Genomic DNA, 27005 nt, shown 5'->3' on the forward strand with positions numbered 1-27005 from the left:
GAAATGGCTGACTACCCCTCTGTTACTGAGGCAGAGCAAGACACTTATGAGACTAGTATTACTAGGCAGGATGTTTCTTGTCAGAGTAAAACTTGTGCTAAACCTGCTAAGGTTCCAGGTGTTAAAATGGAACCTGTTCCTTTAAGAAGAGGCCAAAGCAGGAAGCCCAGGTTGAGCCGTGCTCTGGTTCCCAGAGAGCTACAGCCCATCCCCCTACTTAAAGAGAAAGCTTTGAAGCAACAAGGGAGTCAAGACAAGAGTCAGGAAGAGCCACAGGAAGCTGAGGGGAAGCAATTCCCTCAGGAACTATGCCATGGGCAGGATTGTGAAATGGCTGAAGAGGGACCGCTGTTGGGACCAGCTATACAGTGCTCAGAGGTTGGAAAACCAATAGACACAGGTGAACTTTCATTACAACTGCCACTGCTACAGGACTCCATGGAAGTTGAATCCTGAACCAGGAACAGAAAGAAATACTGGCTGTTTGCAAGTAAGCTCTGTGGGAGGGGTCCCCCCTTGAAAGATAAAGTAGTGATTTCCTTTCAAGGAAAAAAGAGGCATGTTGGTTTGCATTTGACTTTCTTTTCCTGGGGATTTTTCTTTGCTTGTTCTAGGGTTGGTTAAAGCCTAATGAAATTCAATGTTTGCACTGTGTTATCTGCTGAATAGATTTGCCATTATTTGCCTGCTGCAGCTAACGTGGCCGAGGCTTCTGAAACCCCAAGTTGGAGATGGTTTAGTAGTTAGTGCAGTTTATGTATGCTTGAACTGTGTGGTAAGAACATTATATTTTCCTACTACTGGTTCAAAACTGTTCAAGCCTAGTAGCACAAATAATCTGCAGTGCAGGACTTTTTGGACTAAAAGCTTGAAAGTTTTTGCTGCTTTTTTTTTTTTTTTTTTTCATGATTAAAGTTTGAGTTCATTCACCTGTATGAAGGGAGAAACCTTTTGCACTGAAAGAACTTTAACCTGGTTCCCTGGTGAAGATAATTTTCTCCAAGGAGCTGCAAAGCCCAGGGAAAAGAAAAGGGCATTATCTTTATTTTGTTACCAAAATGGAATGTTGACCTTTTTGTGTTTTGCCAGCTTATTTTCATGCTTGACTAAAGTGACTACTTTGAATATTGACCAGTTGAAGGTCCTAATAAAATTCAAACCTTATGAATGGACATTGTCTCCTGGGAGTCATATTTCATTTGCACTATATGGCATTTGCTGAATATATCAGGCGGTTGCCTGTTTTGAAACTCCTGAAGGCCTCCTCATTTTTCAGGGGGAGCCATGCCAAGCTTGAAGGTCGCTGTTAGCGCTGCCTGCAGACCTAGGCAGGGGCCTAGCATGCAACAGTACGGACTTTAATAAAATTGGAGAGTATCTGAAGAAAGCTGTTAGGATGGGAGGACACAAGAGAAGTGGAAAAACAGTGATGTAAGCTGAAAGGAACTATAAAAATGGCTATGGAACTTTATGTGAAGAAAATAAATAAAAACAAGAGAAAAGAAAACCAACATGGTTCTCTAAACTAGTGGCAGAGAAAATAAAAGCAAAAAGAGTTAGCGTTCCTGAAATATTAAAAAAAACTCAAGAAGAGTACAGAAAGGACTACCGGGTGAAACTGAAAGAAGCCCAAGAGGGAGATACGCCTGGCGAAAGCACAGGCGGAAGAGCAAATGGTTAAAAATGTCAAAAAAAGGAGACAAAATTTTTTTAACATATCAGTGAAAGGAGGAAGATGAAAAATGGAATTGCTAAACTAGAAGATGCTAGGAACCGATATGTGGAGAGTGAGGAGGAAAAAGCAAACAGGCTAAATAAATACTTCTGCTCTGTGTTCATGAAAGAAAAACCTGGAGAAGGACTGAGATTGTCTGGCAAAGTTACGCAAGAAAATGGAGTATATTTTGCGCCGTTCACACAGAAAAGTGTTTATGAACAACTTGAAAAACTGAAGGTGGACAAAGCAATGGGACCGAACGGAATCCATCCCAGGATACTGAGGGAGCTCAGAGAGGTTCTGGTGGATCCTATTAAAGACTTGTTCAACAAATCTCTGGAGACGGGAGTGGTTCCTGGGGACTGGAGAAGAGCAGATGTGGTCCCTTTTCACAAAAGTCACAGGGATGAAGCGGGAAACTACAGGCCGGTAAGCCTTACTTCAGGTGTTGTAAAAATAATGGAAGTGTTGCTGAAAGAAAGAATAGTGAACTTCCTAGAATCTAATGGGTTACAGGATCCGAGGCAACATGATTTTACTAAAGGTAAATCGTGCCAAACGAACCTGATTGAATTTTTTGATTGGGTGACCAGAGAACTGGATCGAGGACATATGCTATTTACTTGGATTTCAGCAAAGCTTTTGACATGGTTCCTCATAGGAGGCTCTTGAACAAACTTGAAGGGCTGAAGTTAGGACCCAAAGTGGAGAACTGGATTAGAAACTGGTTGACAGACAGACGCCAGAGGGTGGTGGTTAATAGAAGTCACTGGGAGGAAGGAAGATGAGTAGTGAAGTCCATCAGAGTTCGGTGCTGGGGCCGATCCTGTTCAATATGTTTGGGAGTGATATTGCTGAAGGGTTAGAAGGAAAAGTTTGCCTTTTTGTGGATGATACCAAGATTTGTAACAGAGTAGACACCGAGGATGGAGTGGAAAACCTGAAAAAGGATCTACAAAAGTTAGAGGAATGGTCTAAAATCTGGCAACTAAAATTCAATGCAAAGAAATGCAGAGTAATGTATTTAGGGATTAATAATCGGAAGGAGCCGTATGTGCTGGGAGGGGAAAGGCTGATATGCACGGATGGGGAGAGGGACCTTGGGGTGATAGTGTCCGAAGATCTAAAGGCGACAAAACAGTGCAACAAGGCTGTGGCTGCTGCCAGAAGGACGCTGGGTTGTATAAAGAGAAGCGTAACCAGTAGAAGAACGAAGGTGTTAATGCCCCTGTACAGGTCGTTGGTGAGAACCCACTTGGAGTATTGTGTTCAGTTTTGGAGACCGTATCTGACGAAGGACACAAAAAGGCTTGAAGCGATCCAGAGGAGGGCAACGAAAATGATAGGAGGTTTGCGCCAAAAGATGTATGAGGAGAGACTGGAATCCCTGAATAGGTATACCTTAGAGGAAAGGAGGGACAGAGGAGATATGATTCAGATGTTCAAATACTTGAAAGGTATTAACATAGAACAAAATCTTTTCCAGAGAAAGGAAAATGGTAAAACCAGAGGACATAATTTGAGGTTGAGGGGTGGGAGACTCAAAAGCAATGTAAGGAAATTCTTTATGGAGAGGGTGGTAGATGCCTGGAATGCGTTCCCGAGAGAGGTGGTGGAGAGGAAAATGGTGACGGAGTTCAAAAAAGCGTGGGATAAACACAGATGATCTAGAATCAGAAAATAATAGTACATATTGAAGAACTAAGACCAATACTGGGCAGACTTGGATGGTCTGTGTCTGTATATGGCTGTTTGGGGGAGGATGGGCTGGGGAGGGATTCAATGGCTGTAGATGTACTGGGTGTAGATGGACTGGAGGGAGCTTTAACGGAGACTTCAGTAGTTGGAACCTAAGAACTGTGCCGGGCAGAGCTTTGGATTCTTGCCCAGAAATAGCTAAGGAGAAGAAGAAAAATAAAACAAATTTTTAGATTGAATCAGGTTGGGCAGACTAGATGGACCATTCGGGTCTTTATCTGATGTCATCTACTGTTACTATTAATTCAGGTACTCAAGCATTTTCCCTGTCCTGGCAAGCTCACAATCTATCTGATGTACCTGGTGCAATCAGGGGATTAAGTGTCTTGCCCAGGGTTACAAGGAGCAGCATGGGCTTGAACCCACAACCATCGGGGAGTGCTAGGGAGGTAAAATTCCTAAATGTCATAAATGACTGCTTCTTGGAGTAACTGGTCCAGGAAACGACGAGGGGGAGCTATTTTAGATTATCCCAGGACAAGCAGGCATGATATTCTCACATGTGGGGTGACGTCATCTACGGAGCCCCGGCGCGGACAGCTTTTCAAGCAAACTTGATTGAAGTTTCAAGTTTGCACACTGCACCACGCATGTGCGTGCCTTCTCGCCCACTAGAGGGCGCATCCCACCTCGTGGTCCTCAGTTCAAATTTTTCCGCGGAGCAAGAAAGCCCTGTGGATCTGAGCTCCAGTGTTTTTGCCTTCTAGCTGCCGCGTTTAGTTTGTTTTTCCCTTCGAATTAGTTCGCGGTACTCTTTTCCTTTCGTTTCTTTTCAAAAAAAAAAAAAAAAAAAAGTCTTTCGTTTTTCGTCGGGTTCCGGGGGCTCCCGGAAGCCGTGGCCGCGGGACGTCGGTACGTTCCCGGCCTTCTTCTTTTTCTTCGTGGATGTCCCGTCCTGTTACGGGATTCAAAAAGTGCAGCCGGTGTGAGAGGTTGCTTTCCATCACTGACCCTCACCGGTGGTGCATTGTCTGTCTTGGGCCCGAACATCCGACAGACTCGTGTGATCGCTGTGCTACCTTCCAAAACAGGGCCCTCCGTCGCCGTAAGGCAAGAATGGCCGAATTGTTCGCCGTCGACGCACCGCCTAAGGCCTCGACGTCGGCCTCGGCTTCGGCCCCGGCCTTGACCTCGGCCTCGGCGTCCTCGGGGGCCTCGGCCTCGCCTCGGCCCTCTTCCTCGAAGGCGTCGTCAGTGAAGCAAGCTTCGGGTAAGTCCTCTGTTCCATCCCCTCCAGCAAAGAAGCCATCCTCGAGTCAGGCCAAGGCGGGTGGGTCGACCCCGGCCCCGCATCGGACCTCGACTCCGCACACCCCGAGGGAATACTCGAGACCGAGGTCGCCCTCCAGGGAGTGTGCCCCGGACTCGGAACTCCCCACCTTCGTGGGGATTCCGGCCTTCCAGGATCTCCTCCGAGCTCTGATCTCATCGGAGCTGTCGGGAGCCCTGGAAGTGTTGCAGCGTGCTGCGGTTCCGGCGGCCTCGACCTCGGCCTGGACGCCTTCGGTCTCGGAGGCCCCGGCCTCGGCTCCCTCGGGAGCCCCGGCCTCGGCGACCTCGGTCTCGGGTACTGGGACCCCGTTCACCTCGGTCTCGGCCCCGCCCCGGACCTCGACCTCGGGGGAACCCCCTGAGCGGAGTGTAAGGCCCAAAGAAAAGTTGCGCAGAGTGCGCCGTCTTTCCTCCTCTTCCTCCGGGTCTTCCAGACACGCCTCGCCCTCGACGCGACCTCGGACGGGGCGTCGATCGAGGAAGTCTAAGCGGCCCCGAGGCTCGCCTCGGCGCGACCGTTCCTTGTCGTTCGGGGGCGAGGCGTTGCAGGTGTCGGAGTTGCGCCTCGACAACCCGAGGCTCCTCCGCTCACCCCATGGGAAGTCTTCCCGGGCCGCCTCGCCGAGGAAACGGGAGAGTGTCCCACGAACCCCGGGGTCCTCACCCAAGGGTTCTGCGAGGAGGACAACTTCCCCTTCCCCCTCGAGGGCCCTCGAGAGGGGATCCTGGGATTCGGGATCGGTTAGGGATCCTCATTATTCCCATGAGGCCTCCCCCCTCTCCTCGGTGGGGCGGTCGAGAACCCCCTCTCCCCAGGCTAGGCCGTCCTCATTTTCATCCTTCGTTCAGGACATGGCCCAAGCCCTGGGGATTGACCTGATGGTAGGCTCTCGGTATTCCAAAGAATTTTTGGAGGAACAGGACCTCCCCATTCTTCCTAGGGAGGTGCCTAGACTCCCTCTGAACAGTGTCCTTCTGCAAACCTGGCTGAAGAACTTGTCAAACCCTCTTACAGTCACGTCTGTGCCTTCAAAAATGGAATCGAAGTATAGGACGATTCCCCCTAAAGGGTTCGATAAGGCGCAGCTCTCTCACCAGTCTCTTCTGGTGGAGTCTGCTCTTAAAAAATCACAGCCCTCACGGGTTTCTGCAGCGGTTCCACCAGGCAGGGAGGGGCGGACCCTGGACAAGTTTGGCCGCCGCCTCTATTCAAATTCCCTGATGGCCACCAGGGTTCTAAACTACGCCTTCACCTTTTCCTCCTTTTTGCGGGGTATGGTGAAGGACCTTCCTCAATATCGAAACTCGTTACCGGACTCCCAAAGAGCAGGATTCGACAAGTTTATGTCCAACCTGTCTCAATTGCGGTTGTACCTATTCCATGCAGTGTACGACGCCTTTGAGCTGGTTTCGAGGGTGTCGGCCCTCGCGGTGGCCATGCGCCGCTTGGCCTGGCTTCGCACCCTCGACATGGACCCAAACCTGCAGGAACGCCCGGCAGACTTGCCTTGTGTGGGGTCCGAGTTATTCGACGAGTCATTGGATGCGGCGACCAAGCGCTTGTCGGAACAGGAGCGCTCTCTAGCATCCCTGGTCCGCCCCAAACCTAGGCCCCCGCCGCAGAAACCCTTTCGGCCTCCGCCGCGCCGATACCCTCAGAAGTCGACCCCGGCTTTCTCGAGACCGCCTCCGAGACGTCCGTCTCAGCGAGGCAGAGGGGGACAACCCCAAGCCCCGGCGCAGGGCCCTTCTAAGCCAGCGCCTTCCTTTTGACGGGATGAGCGGACGGGGCGGGTTCCCCTCCGCACTTTCTCAGGAACCCCTTCCTATCGGGGGCCGTCTTCGGTTCTTCCGGGAGGCATGGACCGGGATTACCTCAGACGCTTGGGTGCTCCGGATCGTCTCCGAGGGCTACTCGCTCAACTTTGTGTCCTCGCCGCCGGACAGTCCCCCAAGTTTAGTCCCCTGCAACCGTTCGCAGCTACCGACCCTTATAACCGAAGCCAAAGCCCTCTTGAAGCTTCGGGCGGTCGAGCCGGTCCCCAAGGACCAGTGGGGTACGGGGTTTTACTCCCGCTACTTTTTGGTCCCAAAAAAGACCGGGGACCTGCGCCCCATACTGGACCTCAGGAAGCTCAACAAATTCCTGGCCCGGGAGAAGTTTCGAATGCTATCTCTCCCGGTTTTGTACCCCCTCTTGGGGGAAGGGGACTGGATGTGCTCCCTCGACCTGAAGGAAGCATACACCCATGTTCCGGTGCACCCCGCCTGTCGAAGATTCTTACGATTCCAGGTGGGGGACCTCCACCTCCAGTACAGGGTACTGCCCTTCGGCCTGGCCGCGTCCCCACGAGTATTCACGAAGTGCATGGTGGTGGTGGCAGCAGCCCTCAGGTCACGTGGACTCCATGTGTTCCCTTACCTGGACGATTGGCTCATCAAAGCCCCGACCAGGGAGGGGGTTATCTCAGCGACCCGACAGTCTATTGCCTTCCTGCAAACTCTCGGGTTCGAGATAAACTTTCCAAAGTCTCAGTTGAGACCGTCGCAGTCTCTTCAATTCATAGGTGCGGTGCTGGACACGGTGCGCCTACGCTCCTACCTACCGACCCAGCGGGTGGAAACCTTGGTACGGATGAGCCGCCAGGTCTCCCAACTATCGAGGGTGTCGGCCAAGCGCATGATGATGCTGCTGGGCCATATGGCCTCGACGGTACATGTCACGCCGTTTGCGAGGCTACACCTGAGGATCCCTCAGTGGACCCTCGCGTCCCAGTGGCGCCAGGAGTGCGACCCGGTGTCTCGCCTCATTTCGGTAACTCCGCCCTTGCGGAAATCGCTGCGTTGGTGGACAGACTCTTCAAATCTGTCCATGGGGCTATTGTTTCGCACTCCGCCTTTTCGCAAGGTCCTGACCACGGACTCCTCGGAGTACGCGTGGGGAGCCCATCTCGACGGTCTTCGCACGCAGGGCCTGTGGTCGTCAGAAGACCGTCAGTGTCATATCAACGTGCTAGAGCTGCGAGCCATCTTCCTAGCACTTCGAGCCTTCGTTCACGTATTGCAGGACCAGGTGGTCCTCGTCCGCACGGACAATCAGGTGGCAATGTATTATGTGAACAAGCAGGGAGGAACAGGGTCATGGCCCCTCTGCTCCGAAGCTCTTCGCCTCTGGGAGTGGGCGGCCTCCCGGAACATCTTCCTCCGGGCAGTCTACATCCAAGGAGAACGGAATTGCCTGGCGGACAAACTGAGTCGACTTCTGCAACCGCACGAGTGGACTCTACACTCAGCAGTTCTACGCGAGGTCTTCGCTCGCTGGGGAACGCCACAGGTGGATCTGTTTGCCTCTCCGGAGACACACAAACTACCACTATATTGTTCTCGGATGTACTCGCAGGACCGTCTGGAAGCGGATGCCTTCCTACTCGACTGGGAAGGGAGGTTCCTGTATGCATTCCCTCCGTTCCCTCTGATCATGCGAACGTTGGTACACCTAAAATCGTCCACGGCCACGATGATTCTCATAGCACCTCGGTGGCCGCGTCAGCACTGGTTCTCCCTGCTGCTCCAGCTCAGTGCCAGAGAGCCTCTTCCCCTGCCTGTCTCTCCTTCTCTGCTGTCTCAGAGTCAAGGATCCATGTTACATCCCAATCTGCAGTCATTGCACCTGACAGCCTGGTTTCTTGTTCCCTGACTCCTCCGGACCTGTCTCAATCGGTGAAGGAGGTGTTGGAAGCCTCCCGCAAGATCTCGACGAGGCTTTGCTATGCGCAGAAATGGACCAGGTTTTCCACCTGGTGCTCGTCTTTTCACCTGGATCCGGTATCAGTTCCGGTATCCTCGGTTTTAGAATATTTGTTTCATTTGTCGCGCTCCGGCTTGAAAACCTCTTCGGTGCGGGTTCATCTCAGTGCGATTTCTGCTTTCCACCAACCTCTGGAGGGACGCCCTCTGTCACTCCATCCCTTGGTGACACGCTTCATGAAAGGGTTACTCAGGGTTTGTCCCCCTCTTAAGCCTCCGTCTGTCGTGTGGAATTTGAATGTGGTTCTGGCTCAACTGATGAAACCCCCGTTTGAGCCACTCAACAAGTCCCTCTTGAAATTTCTGACTTGGAAGGCGGTGTTTCTAATTGCCCTCACCTCCGCCAGGCGGATTGGGGAGTTGCAAGCCTTGGTTGCGGACCCCCCTTTCACTGTCTTTCATCACGACAAGGTGGTTCTCCGCACCCATCCTAAGTTTTTACCTAAAGTTGTTTCTGACTTCCACCTCAATCAGTCCATTGTCCTTCCTGTGTTCTTCCCGAAGCCCCACTCCCATCCTGGCGAGACGGCGCTTCACACGCTTGACTGTAAGAGGGCGTTGGCATTTTATCTTCAACGCACCAGGCCTCATCGGAAGGTTCCTCAATTGTTTTTGTCCTTCGATCCCAATCGATTAGGGCATCCAGTTTCCAAGCGCACTCTGTCTAACTGGTTAGCCGCTTGCATTTCCTTTTGCTACGCTCAGGCTGGCCTTCCTCCCCCGGGTCGAGTCACGGGGCACAAGGTCCGAGCGATGGCAGCTTCGAAAGCTTTCCTCCGATCCACTCCGATGGAGGACATATGCAAGGCTGCCACTTGGTCTTCGGTTCATACATTCACCTCTCATTACTGTCTGGACACTTTATCCAGGAGTGACGGCCGGTTTGGCCAGTCAGTTTTGCAAAATCTGTTTTCCTAAATTGCCATCCTCCCACCTGCCCTTTTTTGGTTAGCTTGGAGGTCACCCACATGTGAGAATATCATGCCTGCTTGTCCTGGGATAAAGCACAGTTACTTACCGTAACAGGTGTTATCCAGGGACAGCAGGCATATATTCTCACAACCCGCCCGCCTCCCCGGGGATGGCTTCCTTGCTAGTTATGGAACTGAGGACCACGAGGTGGGATGCGCCCTCTAGTGGGCGAGAAGGCACGCACATGCGTGGTGCAGTGTGCAAACTTGAAACTTCAATCAAGTTTGCTTGAAAAGCTGTCCGCGCCGGGGCTCCGTAGATGACGTCACCCCACATGTGAGAATATATGCCTGCTGTCCCTGGATAACACCTGTTACGGTAAGTAACTGTGCTTTTGGTCCTTAGTGGACTACAAGAGTTAACTGTGTTGGTTCTGCTGGGAAACAGTGATCATAACGTGATCAAATTTGAGCTGATACCAGGAATGACGTTGCATAAGAAATGTACAGTAGAGGCATTTCATTTTTGAAAGGGTAACTATCGTAAAACTTCATCCTATGCCCTCTCATTGCAGTTTCCTTTCACATTAAAGAGACTTGACTCATGCGCATTTACATTACGTAGGTATTTAAACTTCTGTATCATATCTCCCCTCCCACCTTTCATTCAAAGTATATAGATTGCGATCTTTAAGTCTGTCCCCATACGTCTTATCACGAAGGCCACACACCATTTTAGTAGCCTTCCTCTGGACCAACTCCATCCTTTTTATATCTTTTTGAAGGTGCGGCCTCCAGAATTGTACACAATATTCTAAATGAGATCTCACCAAAGTCTTATACAGAGGCATCAATGTCACCTTTTCAACCTGTTTAGCCACTTTAAGATCATCACATACAGTCACACCCAAGTCCCACTCTTCCGTCGTGCACATACATTCTTCACTCCCTAAACTGTACCGTTCCCTTTGGTTTTTGCAGCCCAAATGCATGGCCTTGCATTTCTTAGCATTAAATTTTAGCTGCCAAATTTCAAACCATTCTTCAAGCTTCGCCAGGTCTTCATGTTTTTCACATCATCCAGTGTGTCTATTGCAGATTTTGGTATCGTACGCAAAGAGACAAATTTGACTGTTATGCTCCCATGTTATATGGGCATTTTGCTCAGTTAATGTTTGTTTAAATGTGTAGTAGTTATGGGTGCTCTGTGGACTCAACTTCCCAGAGGGCTTTGCTTTCCAGTAGTCTGGGCTGCTTTCACCAAGCATGGGCCTGCCTCCTTTTTCAGTCTGAGGAGAGCAGTGGCCATATTTGTTGAGCACATTCTATAGCAGGGGTAGGGAACTCCGGCCCTCAAGAGCCGTATTCCAGTTGGGTTTTAAGGATTTCCCCAATGAATATGCATGAGATCTATTTGCATGCACTGCTTTCAATGCATATTCATTGGGGAAATCCTGAAAACCCAACTGGAATACGGCTCTCGAGGACCGGAGTTCCCTACCCCTGTTCTATAGTGAGAGTCTGAGAGTGGTGTTCTCCCACCAGGTTTTTCACCCCTTTAATTCTGACAATCAAATACAGATTAGATTACTTCTAAGTCTGGAGAACGGTGTCATCTCCACAGTGTGGACACTCCTAGCTGGAGTGATAAGTTAGTGGAGTGAGAAGGAATGTACAGGCTTGAACTATCATCTGACTGTAAGTTGTTTTCTTCATTATTAAAGAACTGTTCAATTGATTCAGAGTCTGACTGGAGACATGAAAGATTAAGGAATTAGGGGTTGGCTGAACAGGAAACTTACAGTGGCCAGTAACTTAGAGAAGTCCTTGCTTCAATACAAAAACCTAAGGACTATGCCGAGAGCTATATCTGTATAGTAGAAGTTAGACAGCAACACTAACCCGACAACCCTTCAGCAATATCATTTATAAAAATGTTAAAAAGAACAAGTCCAAGAACAGAACCTTGAGGCACACTACTGGTAACATCCCTTTCCTCAGAGCGATCTCCATTGATCACTACCCTGTCGCCTTCTACTCAACCAGTTCCTGACCCAGCCTGTCACTTTGGGAGCCATCCTAAGAGCACTCAAAATCTAAATACACCACATCCTCTATCCAATTCTCTGGTCACCCAGTCAAACAAATTGATCAGATTTGTCTGACAATCATCCAAGTATGGAAAGATAAAGATCTCATGTGTTCACAGTATGACTTCAGCATAGTTTGAAAATCTTTTCTGTTTGCAGGTAGTGTAGATTGGCTGAGGCTGAGGAATGTGGAAACCTTTTGAAGGACCCTTGGGTAAGAATACTCCGTGTTGGTTGAGATGAATTGATGGGCTGAGGCGGAGGAGGTAGGTCTTGGACATATGTTAAATGAACATCTCAATCGGACCAGACCTCTGTTGGTGCACAAGTTAGAGGAGGGGCTGAACCAGGTAAAGCATCAACAACCCATATAGGAGATAGAGGCGACTTCAAAAATAAAGTAGAGTGAGCCTGAGATAGATGATCAGGAATCTCCTGTGTTGGTAGTGGAGGTGTCTCTGGAAACTGTTGAGGATGAGGAGGAATTGCTGCTTGGAAAAGAGCAGTACTATCTGACATGAAACACTGGAAAAGACTAAAAAATCCTGCTATTGGAATCGGGAATAGGGATTTGTTGTGGAGCAGGCTGTGGAAGTAATTCAGATGTTAAAGCTGACATAGCTGCACACTTAGGAGATGAAGGGTCTGCTGAATGCTTATCCGCTTGCGCTGCACACAAACCCTTTGACAGAGATTTTGAAGTTGTTGGGGCTTACATTGAGCCATTGAGGACTTCGAAACTGACATCTAGCCTGAGGAAACTTTTTCTCTGAGTTCTGTCAGCCGGATGAAATAAGTACTGAGGGCCCCTCAAACGTTGGCAGAATGTAGGCTGGTGGTGAAGGAGTTTCTCTGTTGGAGGTCTCTGCATGTTTTCTGCTGTGGGACATACCGACATTACCTGCTGCTTTAACATTTAAAGGAAAGTGGTGGTTTGCCTCCTCTGGAGAAGCTGATACAGAGCCCAGGAGGAGAGGAGGTTTACAGAGCTGAAGAATGTTTCACCTCCATGCTTGTTTGAACTGGAAGCCACGGTACGGTCTGGCTGCTGAGACAGCCAGTAAGTCACTGGGTCCTTTGAGAGTCTGAGCCAGCCTTCTGTTAAAAAGTTTTGGGGGGGATTTTTTCCTTTTTTTGTGAAGTTGTCTACTGAGGAAAAAAACTGAAGTCTCCAATTTTTTTAAATGAAGAACTATCAGTCTTATCTAAGAATAGCCCCGTTAATTATTTTTTCCCCAAAAAAATTAAATATTGTGTGTGAGAGGGAAGAGCTGTGACTTGTTAGGAGCGGCTAAAAAAATGTTTTTACAAGGGAGGAGCTGTAAGAGGCGGGAGACACTGCACATGCTCAGTAAGCAAAATCTTACTTAAACTAGGGGAGAGTACTGGCACATAGGATCAGTTTAGGACTTCACCATCAAGTATGCCTGCATCTCCCCTGCTTGTCTCTGGAGAATGACCTTTCCCTGATGACTTGGCTTATCATGTGCCAAGGAGGGAAGACATACAAGAGTAGGCCCTAAGACCACGGCTGGACTAGAGCAAATAGACCCTCGCTTCTGGGCTTGTATCTTTGATTGAAGAGCCTGTCTGCCTTTTTTATCTTTGTGTTGCCATGAGGGTGAATCGAGGTTGACCCCAACGTTGAACAATGGCTTGAAATGCTGTTGCTAACAGCATCTATTCACCCGGGTCTAAGGTCTGTCTGTCTACTCCTGCTAAATGCGCTGCCAATAGCGCCTGCAAATGATGTTCCGCCCACGTTTCCAGACACAGATGGGTGCTCTTGGTGCCACCGCTGTAGTATTGTCAGAGAAGACTCTGACCACTTGGCCCTCCAAAGTTTTTGCAATTTCACCAGTTAGCTGAATGGCTTGTAGCTCCAGCGTGTTGATCAACCACTTTTGAGAGTCTCCTAGCCCAGGAGACTGGCATCTGTCATTACAACCACCCAAGAAGTTATCTGAAGGGGCATGCCTTTGGTCAGAGAGCGAGAGCAGAGCCACCAATCCATGCTTGCCTGAGCTTCCAGCGTCCACAGTAGAGACTTCTGCAGAGTCTGACTGAGGGGACCAACATGAGAGCAACGCATATTGGAGATGACGCATGTGATCCCTGCCTCACCCAAGGAACCACATCTATTGCGACCACCATGGACCCCAGGACATAAGAACATAAGAAGTTGCCTCCGCTGAGGCAGACCAGAGGTCCATCTCACCCAGCGGTCCACTCCCGCGGCGGCCCATCAGGCCCATTGTCTGAGCAGTGGTCCCTGACTAGCTCTATAACCTATCTACACTCCTATCCTTATACTTGCCTCTTCTCCTATCCCTATAGCCTACCTCTACACATATCTATACCCCTCAATCCCTTTGTCTTTTAGGAACCTATCCAAACCTTCTTTGAAGCCCTGTAACGTGCTCCTGTCTACCACAGCCTCTGCAAGCGCGTTCCATGTATCCACCACCCTCTGGGTGAAAAAGAACTTCCTGGCGTTTGTTCTAAACCTTTCCCCTTTCAATTTCTCTGAGTGCCCCCTTGTACTTGTGGTTCCCCATAATTTGAAAAATCTGTCCCTGTCTAATTTTTCTATGCCCTTCAGGATCCTGAAGATAGTTCCACTATGATGGAGCTGACTTGGCTAGAAGGCATGATATCTGTGAGCAAAGCTTCTGTCTGCATGCCTCCAAAAGATAGATACAGCCAGCCGCCATGTCGAACAAGATTCCCAAGTACTCCAGGGATTGAGTTGGCATTAAATGGCTCTTGTGATAACTAACAATCCAATCTAGGTCCTCCAGGACTCAGATCAACTGATCCACCATGTACCGACTCTTCTCTTGGACAACAAGGTGGCTCGGATCAGCCAGACATCCAGGTAGGGATGTACTTGCAGCTCCATCTTGTGCAGGTGGGCTGCCGCCACCACCACCATGACTTTGGTGAAGGTGCAAGGAGATGTCGCTAGGCCGAAAGGCAGAGCCAAGACCTATTCATGCTTTTCCAAGACATGAAACCTGAGAAACTTCCTGTTGTCCTGGAAAATGGGAATATGCAAGTAGGCCTCCATCAGATCTAGAGAGGCAAGGTACTCACTGTCACTATGACAGATCGGACTGTCTCCATGTGAAAATGAAGAACTGACATAAACTGAAATCAAAGAACCACAACTACTGAAACCGAGGGAAGCAGATTTTTAAGGATATGCAGCTGAGATCCACGAGGTCTGTGTTTACCCTGTCCCCTGGCAGATCAAAGCAGTAAGAGTGGAAAACGTAAGGGAAATGTGGGAACAAAAGACACAATCCAGGTGGATTCAAGAGGAAAAGATGCATTGGAGGTAAGATTCTAATGGTTGGGCAGCCAGGCAGTTGTGTTTAATCAAAGCCCCCAATCCACAGCAACTTTCCACCTGTCTGCCTCTATAAATACCACCCAAAATATATATGAATGCTCCTAATTTCTCATTCTTTAATGTTAAAGAATAAGAAATTAGGAGCTTCCACATATATTGTGGGGGGGTGGTTCCAGTATCTTTGGTTTATGTTTTGACAATTTTTTTTATAGTGTTATTTGTTATCCTTTTGATTTATACATTTTTTATGACTTATAAATACACCATAACAGCCATGTTCACGAACTCCAGGTATTCAAAATTGGAAGCGCACGTGTCCACAACTTAAATTCCTAATCGGTGCCCAAAAAGTTGTATTATAAAAGTAAACCATGCCGTTGAACACTTAAAAGACCCTAGGATACTGTGGCGCGTCTTCTTAAACCTGAATACGCAGGGCGCATGCTATTTCACCCCGCCTCCGTCCTCCATCTTCCTTAAAAGCCAGTAAATAAACGTCAGACGCAGGGCCCGTTCTGACTCGAAGTAAGCTGTGCTCTCTGGTCATCCAAAATAAAGCCTATGTCTTTATTCACACCATTTTACTAGCACAGGGAAATAATCATTTTAAAGTACACGAAGATGTAGATCGGGCACGAGAGAACTTCAAGGGAGGAGCTCAAGCTTATTTTCATAAATTATTCATTTCTGCCAAGGTAATCTGTTGCCTCCATAAATGATTTTCTTTTAAGTCATGCTATTCACAATAACCATCTAAAAGTCTCTGATCATAGCGCCTTTTGTTTTCCCACGAGATGCAGGAGAAATCTCGCTGTTTTGTCCTTCAATTTTTTGTGAGTTACTCACCCTGAGCTAAAACTAATATGTGGACACGGTGTATATAAGCTTGTGCACGTACTTTGTTCTTTCAGACGCATTCTGAAGACCTGTCGTCTAGGCCACGCACGGAGGACGTAGTTTCTCACGCGCTGTCCAGCGCTGCCTAGGGGAAAGTCCCCGGACCTCAGGCAGAAAGTGCCGCGGGCTCGTCCCACGGGCCCCCCACACCCCGCCCAATGCCCGCACATACACCGCCAAGAAGCCCCAGGGCCGAGCGAGCGAGCACGGGCGGGGCATTTGTCACTGTAATACAGATACGCAGGCAGCGCGCGAGTCGCGCGAACAGCACGGGGCTCATTCTCGGAGTGCACCATTTTACCACGATCGATTTATTTTGTTTGCATTTCTTTCGGGTGGCTAAAGTCCTCTAGGCCCCTCCCCCTTCAGGCCCTCGTGTGGCTAAAGCCTTCTAGGCCCCTCCCCCCCTCAGAGGTACCTGGTGGTATAGCAGGGATCTTCGTGGCAGGAATGAGGTTGCCTTCTAAAACATCTGCTTTTGCAGCTGCTCAGTGGCATTTCCTATAGTGCCGCGAGACGACCACGTTGCTGCCACAAAGACTCCCGCAGGACTACCAAGTACCTCGGTAGACCCGGGGGATGGGGAATCGTGGGGTTGGGAAGGAGATTAAAGGACCGAGGCCTGGAGGGGAGAAAAACCTTAGAAATGTGTTGGGGGAGAGGCAGGGGAGGGACGAGAGGTGCAGAGACCTGCGAGGGGTTGGAGAGAAGTTACACCTTGCGGCTCTTTGTATCACAGTGTCCAAAATTAGTGTTGGAAAAAAACAACTTCCAAACAAGCTCATATTTCATAACCTAAAATCATAACAACTACCACTAACATCAAAATGAAGCCCCATTTTATTTTAAAATACCTTGCACCCTCCCCCACTTGCGGCCAATAAGCTGGGTATGTCCCCGGTGCTTCACTTTAAAAAAGCAAAGTGGGCGGGGCGCGTGCTCCGATGCCCCGCCCCTTTCCCCATCTTCCCCGATGGGCAGCAAATAGGCGCTGCTTGCTCGAAGTGCGGGAAAAGCGAACAGCCGGTGCATTACCAAATTAGGAATAACGGCGCGCAGGCGCAGAGTGGGGCCCAGTTGAGCTGGAAGTGGTTCGCTGGTCCTGTGCAGAGAAGCAGGTGGTACGCGCCCACCGCTTTTTATTTGTTTTTTTTTTTTTCTTTTTATTTCTGTCGGTGATTGCACTGGGCGCCGCTGGATGTGGAGCGGCGACTGGCACCATGCTTGGACAGCAACAGAGTTATTATTACTACCACTGTTATCTTCCCGGTGGTGGCTACATGGGGGAGGCAGACGGGAGCTCTCTAGTCAACTACGTACAGGAATATCTGGAGTGCGTGGAGTCTCTGCCCCTGGATATCCAGAGGAACGTGTCCTTACTGCGAGAGATCGACACCAAGTACCGAGGTACCGGGGTCTATTCAGTTACGATGGGGAGAAAAAAAAAAGTGGGGCAGGACCTTCCTTCCTCCCTCCCTCTCGAGGGGAGCGGGGAGAGCTATTGCCCAGAGAAGGAAGAATGTCACTTTGTTGGGCTGCGATGGTGACGCGAGGCTGCCACGAGTAGCGCGCGCTGTGGGATCGATAGTTCCGTCTTTGTGGACGTCTTGTGGGATCTGGGTTTCAGTCCGAGTGCTTTCGCATCTGAGTAGAAATACAGACCGGAAGTTCCCTGGCACCCCAGGACGGCTGCTGAAGCCATAGCTAAAACCCCGGAACTGTCGCCTTCACTTCACAGAAGCGCAAAAGAGCTGCTGAACACGAGCGGGTAGTGCAGGGTCTGGGATCGAGCCCAGCGCCTTGTGGTAGCTGTAGTTCTGTCTCCTTTTGCAGCACTACAGGTAGCACAATACTCCTGGTAGGACACTTCAGCCTTCACTACCGTAAAGTCTGACTTCAAAACTCGGAGTCACTGGTCTCGAGCGTCTTCCCTGCACCCTGGGACACTTCCGGTCAATGCGTTACCATAGCAAAGACTCTTCATTTTTCTGTTATCGGTTTTTTTTTTCCCCCTTGTCGGGACTTGAGGGCGGGTAACTGTGTTGTCACTTCCTCTGGGTCAGAACACGGAAGTGTTAGCTGTATGAATCTAAAGCAAAGTAGATGTCTCTTCTCGCACTCATTTCGATTGTACCTAAATAGTTATCCCAGTGTACAGTGTTAGCTGTATGAATCTAAAGCAAAGTAGATGTCTCTTCTCGCACTCATTTCGATTGTACCTAAATAGTTATCCCAGTGTACAGCACTGCATGCAACCAAAGGAAAAAAAAAATAAGCTATTGTTATTAGAAACATAAGGGCAGATAAAATCCAGTCTTTCCTTCCATACCATCTACTCTTTCTCTCTCCCTAAGACATCATGCCTGCTTATCCCATGTGTTCTTGAATTCAAATAATCTTTACTACTACTATTTATCACTTATATAGCACTGAAAGGCGTGCGTAGTGCAGTACATTTTGACATTTACTAGATGGTCCTTGCTCAGAAGAGCTTACAATCTAACTTTGACATACAGACGTGACATATAGGTTCAGAATGCAGAACCCAAGGTGAGAAGTTAAGAATTGAAAGCATTCTCGAAGAAGTGGTCTTTTAACTGGGCCTTGAACACTGTCAGAGACGGAGCCTACTGTAGGGATTCAGGCAGCTTGTTCCAAGCATGCAGCGCAGCAAAACAGAAGAAATGGAGTTGAGTTGGCAGAGGAAGATAAGTGCATAGATACCAGTTGAGTGGAACTTGCGGGGAGGAATATAGGGGGAAATAAGTGAAGAGATAGTGAGGGGCAGCTGAGTGAGTGCATTTGTAGATCAGTAAGAGGAGTTTGAATTATATTTGGAAACGGATGGGAAGCCAATGAAGTGACTTTATGAGAGGGTTACCTTCACCAGAAAGCCATTACATATATTCACCACCATTTCAGTATACTATCAAACCTCGGTTTGCGAGTGTTTTGCAAAATCCGAGCCTCGAAAACCGAGCTTGCCTCGATTTGTGAAAAAAAAAACAACCTGCGATCTGGCATCTCCCGGCTCGCGTCCCATCCCCCTGCGATCCAGCATCCCCCACTCACCCACCCAAACACAATCACTTATCCCGCTCTGGCACCAGCACCAACGCACAGGACATGCTGGTGCCCGAAGATCCTACCTGTTGCTTGTGCTGGGCCTTGAGCATCTGCGCATGCTCAAGGCCTTCTAGTTCTCGTTCTCTCAATCTCGGAGAGAACAAGAACTAGAGGGCCTTGAGCATGCGCAGATGCTCAAGGTCCAGCACAAGCAACAGGGAGGATCTTCGGGCACCGGCATGTCCTGTGCGTTGGTGCTGGTGCTGGTGCTGGTGCCGGTGCCAGAGTGGGGTAAGCGATTGTGTTTGGGTGGTGAGAGGGGGATGCCGGATCGCGGGGGGGGGGGGAAGTAAAGTGGAACAGCACCGGTGGCCTCGGGGGATGGGGAACAAATCAAGCGAGTTTCCCTGACTTCCTATGGGGAAACTCGCTTTGATATACGAGTAAATTGGTTTACGAGCATGCTTCTGGAATGAATTATGCTCGTAAACCAAGGTTCCACTGTATTAGATTGCTTGAGAGTCTAAAACCTAACTTCATCCTATGCCCTCAGTAGTACATTTAAAGCAGTGTGTTTTAGTTTACAGTGATCCTTTTTATAATTTTTACCTTTTCTATGACTTAATTTCTGTAAACATGTACAGAATAAATCTCTCCCGTACCCCTACCTGAACCAAATTATGCTGGTTTTGGTCTCTCTCTCCCTCTCCCATTCCCTCCTTCTTGGTTTTGTTTCTACTTTCTGGTTGTTCTCTTTTTCCTTTCTCTATCATTCTCTCCAGTGTTCCATTCCTCCCCTCTATGACATTGCTTGCACAAATATAAATCTTTCTTTACATGAAAGCAGATACAAATAGCTGTGCTTTCAATAGTTTTTTAAATTTCAATCTATCAGCACATAGGCATAATTGCCCCATTATTGTGTTCCACATTTTAACACCTGCCACACACAAAGCAGCTAGCATTTCGCACTTTAGTTGATGTTTCACGTAACATGGTATTTTCTGACTTCAGTGTTCTACCGTCACAGTATAACATCAGCAATTGCTTAAAATATAAAGGTATTGGATGTTAAAGGTTTTGAACAATCGAAATTACTTTATATTGGACTTTCTCTGCTACTAGTAACTAGTGCAACTTCCCTTTAAAGGACTGGGGTTATGTGCTCATTTCTTGCAACATCCATAACCAATCATGCTGCTGCATTTTGGACCAACAGCAACGCACTGCTCTTTGTTTTAATAATAATAATAATCAATTTAGATACCGCAAGGCCGTAAAGTTCTATGCGGTTTACAGTAGTTTAAAAAAAACCAATAAAAGAACTTGAATAGAACTAAAAAAGTTAAAAGCCAATAATTAGAGACACTAAAATGATCAAAATAGTGCCTAATGAAATTTTTATGAATTAGTTGCCTAAATACTTCGAAAACAGATGTTTTTAGATGTCTCCTGAATTCCCCATAAGTTTTAGTAAGCAAAAGCAATTGTTCTAAATCCTTGCCCCATAACGCTGCTCGATATGAAAAAATATTTTGATGATGTTTTTTAAGTTTACATCCTCTAACAGGCGGAAAAACAAAATTCAGATGTGAGTTTCTCTTATGTCTGTTGGTTGCAAAAGAGAAAAGCTCAATTATATATTTGGGAGCTAAACCAAACAAAGCCTTAAAACAGAAGCAGTAGTTCATTCTGGAGATAACTAGTACAGTCTGGAGATAACCATTCCCTGAACTACAGTTCTAAAATCAAAAGGTGTTGGCATTGACTTTAAACAAGGCCTGATTAGTTTTATCAATTTGACACTTTATGTTAAACCAGAGTCCAGTTTTACCCCTAATACTGTCATTTCCTTTTTGACCAATAAGTCTACATCCAATACATCTGTAACCTCTGGCCACATCTCTTCACCACTCTGTCCCACAAGCATTACTTCAGTCTTTCCCATGTTCAAACTCAAATCATGGGTATCCATCCAATCCATAACTCAACATGCAGGATTGTAATTTATTTTTCAGAACTTTCCCCAGTCTTTCAACTGAAAACAAAAATATCATCTGTATATTGTCTATAATGGATGCTCAATGGCGCCATATAAACATTGAACAGTAATGCCAACAATGCTGTATTAAATTCAGTGACTTGGGATTTACGGCAGCACAGATTTCTTAGGGGAAGCAGAAGTCAAACAGGGTCAGCACTCTGTATTGACTTGGACTTCAGTTAGACCTTAAGATTAATGGGTATATATTGGGTTTTGCTACAAGTAAATCACTGATGAGAAAAAAGGAGAATCTTTTTTTGGCCAAACAAGTTTCCTTTTTTGTTCCTTATACTTCCAGCTTCACTAGTTCTGGTGTTCCTTGAGTTGCCCTGCTCTGCAATTACTTAGGGCCTTACTATTTTTATATGTGCTTGTTTTTAGTTGTATTTTGTAGATATGGCCAGTCTTGGTATTCTGTGGAATGTAAGAATAAATATTGTTTAGTAACATCTCATTGAAATGGAAGAAAAGGGCTGAGCAGGTAATTTGTCCATGCAGGTACAGCATAACTCATTCATTATAGTAACAACCATCAGCAAAGGTCTAGGTTGCTCCTGACCTATTGAAATTGTGGACCCTAAGCAGCTAGGTGTTGCTGTTGTACAGTGGTAGAGCAGAAAACAAATGATGTGGAACTGATGATCTCGAAAAGAACTTTAATTTAAATAAGGTGCAGAGATTGACAAAATAAATTGTTCAGTAATGTAAAAGAACACAGTATATAAATTGTGTTCTTTTGCATTATTGAACAATTTATTTTGTCAATCACTGCACCGTATTCAAATTAAAGTTCTTATCGAGATCATCAGTTACATATCATTTGTTTGCTGTTCTTTCTCTGGTTTTGTGGAACTTTCTTGGTGGACATTCTTTGTTTTTCTGTACAGTGGTAGAGGCCATAATCAAGAAGGGTTTAAGGGAAGATGAAAGTTGAGCAAGGAGAAGAAGCTGATTGGGAGAGGGAGGGAGAAGCAAGAAAGGATACAAAACAAAACAAGTTTTTGATGCATTTTGCTGCACAACAGTGCTAGCATGTCATTCGACTAAAATTTGAGTGGTTGAAGTAATTTACTTAAAGTATTTATATTCCATGTATTCAGCTCTAAGTCTGGCTGTTAAATGAATGTTGTTTGCTGATAAAAATATATACTTATAGGGCTGGATTCAGTAAATGGCACCAAAAAGATCTGCACTAAACTAGTATTTTGGAAAGGATCTGCAAACTGGTGTTGGATTTGTTGAAATCTGGTGTAATGCAGGTGCCCAACTTAGATATAACATGACATTATTCTATAACATCATGCTTTACTCCTAGGAACTCCCCCTTGTCCACCCATAGTTATGTCCCCTATGAGTTGCATGCTATGACATTTAAACACATATGTTATAGAATAATGACTAGAGCAATGGTGTGTGCAAATCCAAATTGTTACCAATTAATTCTCAATTATTGATTGATTCCGTGTCAGCTAACTAATTTGTGCAAGCAATTGTCTTGGATACCCAAATTTGAACAATAGTGTACACATATATAAGCCATTATATATATATATGTATACTATCAGGAAAGAGTGTAAGTTATGTGCATATAGTGTGGATTCTTAAGTGTGCACTATATACAAGTAATGGACACTATTGACTACATTAGGGGTCCTTTTACTAAGGCGTGCTAGCCATTTTTGCACGTGCTAAAATGGCTAGCAGGCTTAGTAAAAGGACCCCTTAATTTTGAAATTAAAAACAAACAAATTTCTGGCTGCCTACTTCTAATAATAATCAGACATATGAAAGCTAAAATAAATTTGTTAAAATGTTACTGTGTATAGGTGGTTCTTAGGAGGTACAAGATCTAATTCTAGTCTTTTTTGCTAGAAAGCTTACATTTGGTTTTATCTTCTTACAGAAGTTTTGAGAGAAATTGATGATGTCTGTGAGAAACATAAGAATGAAAATGATGAAACTCAGAAGAAGCGCCTGCAGCAGCATCTTCAGCGAGCACTGATCAGCAGCCAGGAACTTGGTGATGAGAAGATTCAGATAGTCACTCAGATGGTTGAGCTAGTGGAGAACCGAGCTAGACTAATGGAGGCCCATTATAAATGTTTCCAAGATCCATCAGAAGTGAACCAGCCTGAAGAGAAGGGCAAAGTGGATTCCAGCCTGCCAGAACGAGCCTCACGTAGGCCCCGCAGACAGCGTAGCAGTGATGGGCGTGACCTGTGCCATTTGACCAATGGAATGGAGGAAGGGGAGGAGTCGCAACCTAAGGAGAAGAGATCCAAATCGGCCAAGAAGAAGAAGCGATCCAAGACAAAGCAGGACAGGGAGCTTTCTCCCATAGACTTTGCGGTAGATCCCAATGAACCCACATACTGCTTGTGCAATCAAGTGTCTTACGGGGAGATGATTGGATGTGATAACGGACAATGTCCCATTGAATGGTTTCATTTTTCCTGTGTTGGACTTTCTTATAAACCCAAGGGAAAATGGTATTGCCCTAAGTGCAGAGGAGATAATGAGAAAACAATGGACAGAGGCACTGACAAAATGAAAAAAGAAAGGCGGTCAAGGTAGTGCTTCATGTATTAGTTTGTGTTCATTTTCTTTGCAATATTCAATGTGATGGAGGAACTGGTGTTTTAGGATAAATGCATAAGGCTATGCAATAATTTTTAACTAACATTATCAAGTATTACAAACTGTTGTATTTTCTGGACTGTTTTCTGTATTAGAAGACTTCAAATGTATGATGAGATGTTTTCAAACTGACACACAGAATACTCAAGGATTTGGTTTCATTGGTTTTAATTGTTTGTTTGTTTTTTAACTTTTTCTGGAAATTCTAAAATGCTACTTGTAGATTTTGAAATATATTCTCGGGCAAACAAGAGTTAGCAGTATTTACTGGCCCTTTGGCTAGAGGAACTGAAGAATATGACTATTTGCCTTGAGACCAGAAATCCAGGTGTGCCCTCCAGTTCAAGCTATATTCAGATGCCAAATTGGAAAGGGGAACTAATCACTGGAAAGAAAATTTGAAATTGACTCATAGGGGTCCTTTTACTAAGGCACGCTAGCCGTTTTAGCATGCGCTAAACGCTAACACGTCCATTATAGTCTATGGACGTGTTGGCGTTTAGCACGCGCTAAAACGGCTAGGGCGTCTTAGTAAAAGGACCCCTTAGTGCACTGCTAAATATTTTTATATTTTTAAAGAGTCTTCAACTCATAAGCAATAAGTCCAGTGTGTTTTGGGTGTTTGTTTGTTTTATGTGTGTGTGTTTTTTGGAAGGTTTTGCTTATTCTGGTCTCTTGTCATTTCTGAACAGTTTCCAGCTTTCATCATGCAGCAAAACACATTTGGGCTGGCTTGGGAATAGTCATGCTTTTCCCTACAGATTTATTTCTGTGCACTTAATTTTTTGAATTTGGACACTAGCAGCTTCTGTGCCTGACCTGTATATAATTCTTGGAAAAACACTGGATCCCATTTTCAGTTTCCTGTCATTTAACTTATTAGCTACACTGTAACCAAATCTGTGTCTCTCATGCATTCTTAAAATATTTTACAGCCTGTACAAATGTAATTATAATTGAAAAGCCAAAATACTGTACAAAAATTATAGACAATAAAGCAATTGTTTTTTTAAACCTTTCATGCAAGAGCCATTTCTCTTTAGTGGGCTTCTAGTTTTTAATCCAGTGTATAACTAACTGTGGAACTAGTTAAACTAGGCATGTACCGTATTTCTTAGGATTTTATCAGGGCATTACTTTGCCCTTTTCTTGCTAACTTTTATAAGTGAAAGAGATAATGGTTACTATGGATAGACAGACTAGATTGGCCATTTGGCCTTTATCTGACGTCATGTTTCTATGGAAGTGCAGCTATCACTATACCTACTATAGAAAAAGTCAAATGACAAAACTTCCCTTATATAAAAAGATTTGATGAATTAGAGAAATACTTTTTCTCGTTTTTTTCTTTTACTATTTTCTTATTGTCCAATACACATTTACTTTTCTCTTATGCTAGATATCATTTATAAAACATAAATTATACATGTTTCATTATTCACATATACATGATTATGACTCTGCTAGGGAAACCTCAAGTGCTCACGAAAGTTTGATTTTAAGAACTTGCCAAGCATTTTTCCCCAAAACACCAAAGTGAGAATAAACCTGTAATCTGTTCCCTAAAGTGGAGGAAAGCTCAGACTTAAAATTCCCATTATTCTTTTTTATTTGGGGAATTATACTAAGGTTGTGGGCTAATGATGTTTTCTTAAATTTCATGTTTTCTTTCTTCTTGACTCTTGAGAACTGCTGAATTGTGGTGATGCACTTTTAGCAACAGGCAGTGAAACTGGTTTGTTCCCCACCCCCATCTCAAATTTAACGCAAGTAATACTTGCAAAATATAGTAGCAATTTTGTCATGATCTACAAATCAGATAAAAGTAGGCATAAGAGGAAAGTAATTTACATTTGCTAGACTTGCTTACCTTAAGGTTAAGTGTGGTAAGTGTTGGTGAACATGTGAAATACAATGCTGAGTCAAACCAATGGTTCATCATTGTCATTCCTAAATGAAGGTATTGGTAAGTCCCAGGTCTATCTGGATGGTAAGTATGAATTTTGATTCGCCATATCCAAACCTTTTATAAACCCAACCATACTACAGTAGACTCTGTTAATCAGAACTTGAGCAACCAGCACTCTCAAACAACTGGCTACCCTCCAAACCAAACCACCTCCCCCAGGCCACCGGCACTGCTCTCTTCCCTTCACAGCCAAGATGATTGGCGCTTCTGTCTACCTCCTCCCCACCATTGACCGGCACTGCTTACCATACAAATGCCAGTGCTGAAAGAGCCTGATTAATGATGTTGTACACTGGGCCACTGCAGGGCCTTTAACATCAGAGAGGGTGGGAGCTGGAAGGCGTTGAGCTTTATCAAATGCTCGAGGCCACGCAGCGGCCCAGCATAAAACATCAGCATCGGGCTTTTCAGCACTGGCACGCATATGGTAAGCACATTGCAGGTCAGTTGGGGAGGAGGTAGACAGAAGCGCCAATCATCATGGACGTGTAGGTAGGAGAGCAGTGAAGGTGGTCTTGGGGGAGGGGTGGGTGTTTGCAGTGGAGGATAATAATGCTGGTGGCCTGGGGGTGGGAAGAGGTTAGGGTGGAGGGTAGCAGCGCCAGTAGCCTGGGGGGGCAGAGTTTGGAGTGGGAGGACAGCCATAGTCTCAAGCAACCAGAAACTACATTTATCAGGCATCTACCAATCCCCATGGGTGCCGATAAAAAATGGAGAAGTATCTAAGACTGCGTTGGTGGAAAGAGGAGTTCACAGTCTATCGGCCTTGTTATTTAATGTTTACATGGCTGGATATGGGAGTAGTGTTTTGAAATTTAGGAGTACAGTATAGAATATATGCGGAGCTAGAAGTTGAGAATCGGCTAAATGTATGAAGGAAGTTGTGGAGTGGACAATAAGTCATGGATTGAAGTTAAATGTTAACAAAACCGAAGTGATGATAGTTAGAAATGATGATGATAATGAGAATGAATTGGAGAAGATGAATTTGATGGGTGTTAGGGGTCTGGTTAGATGCAGCTTTGATGGAGTCACCAGATATCAAAACCTATTCAGATAGGTTATGGCCAGCTACACATGTTGTATAAATTAAAGCCAATGTTAACACCTTATGACTTCTGTACAGTGGTACAAGTGATGATACTGGAAGATTGGATTATTGCAATGTGATGTATTTAGGGTGACAAAATTTAAAATGTAAAAGCTTTACAACTTTTGACGAATTCAGCAGCAAGATTGATAATGGGATTCCACGGATAGCCCATATTACACTTGTCTTGAGACAACTGCATTGGCTTCCGATCCAACAGAGAGTACAATGCAAAGTTCTGTCAATAACTCATCAGATTGTGTATCATATAGCTCCTGCATGCTTTCATGATTTGTTGGAAGTACATCATCCAAGAAGGGCATTAAGATCAGAAGGTAGAATGAGATTGTCAGAAGATCAAGAAGCAAGGATACTTCATGCAAAGATAAGTG

The 27005-nt window shown here is 46.1% G+C and overlaps 1 protein-coding gene across 2 annotated transcripts; it reads left to right on the forward strand.

The window, feature by feature from the left end:
* The first annotated feature begins 315 nt into the window (after positions 1–315).
* On the forward strand, positions 316–24573 carry ING2 (inhibitor of growth family member 2). 2 transcript variants are annotated; one of them, XM_033943138.1, is made up of 2 exons: positions 316–400; positions 22821–24573. In XM_033943138.1, the coding sequence occupies exons 1-2, from the start codon at positions 331–333 to the stop codon at positions 23489–23491; spliced, it is 741 nt and encodes a 246-aa protein (XP_033799029.1). In that variant the 5' UTR covers positions 316–330; the 3' UTR covers positions 23492–24573. The 2 variants fall into 2 exon arrangements, with proteins under 2 accessions (XP_033799029.1, XP_033799019.1); XM_033943128.1 differs by lacking the exon at positions 316–400 and adding an exon at positions 16799–17214.
* The last annotated feature ends 2432 nt before the right edge of the window (positions 24574–27005 follow it).

The sequence above is a fragment of the Geotrypetes seraphini genome, chromosome 1, assembly GCF_902459505.1.
Source record: "Geotrypetes seraphini chromosome 1, aGeoSer1.1, whole genome shotgun sequence".
NCBI lineage: Eukaryota > Metazoa > Chordata > Amphibia > Gymnophiona > Dermophiidae > Geotrypetes > Geotrypetes seraphini.

Coding starts and splice junctions, on each gene's coding strand:
- ING2 (XM_033943128.1), top strand. CDS start 17,028: ATGCTTGGACAGCAACAGAGTTATTATTACTACCACTGTTATCTTCCC. Junction 17,215..22,820: donor GATCGACACCAAGTACCGAG/GTACCGGGGTCT, acceptor ATCTTCTTACAG/AAGTTTTGAGAGAAATTGAT.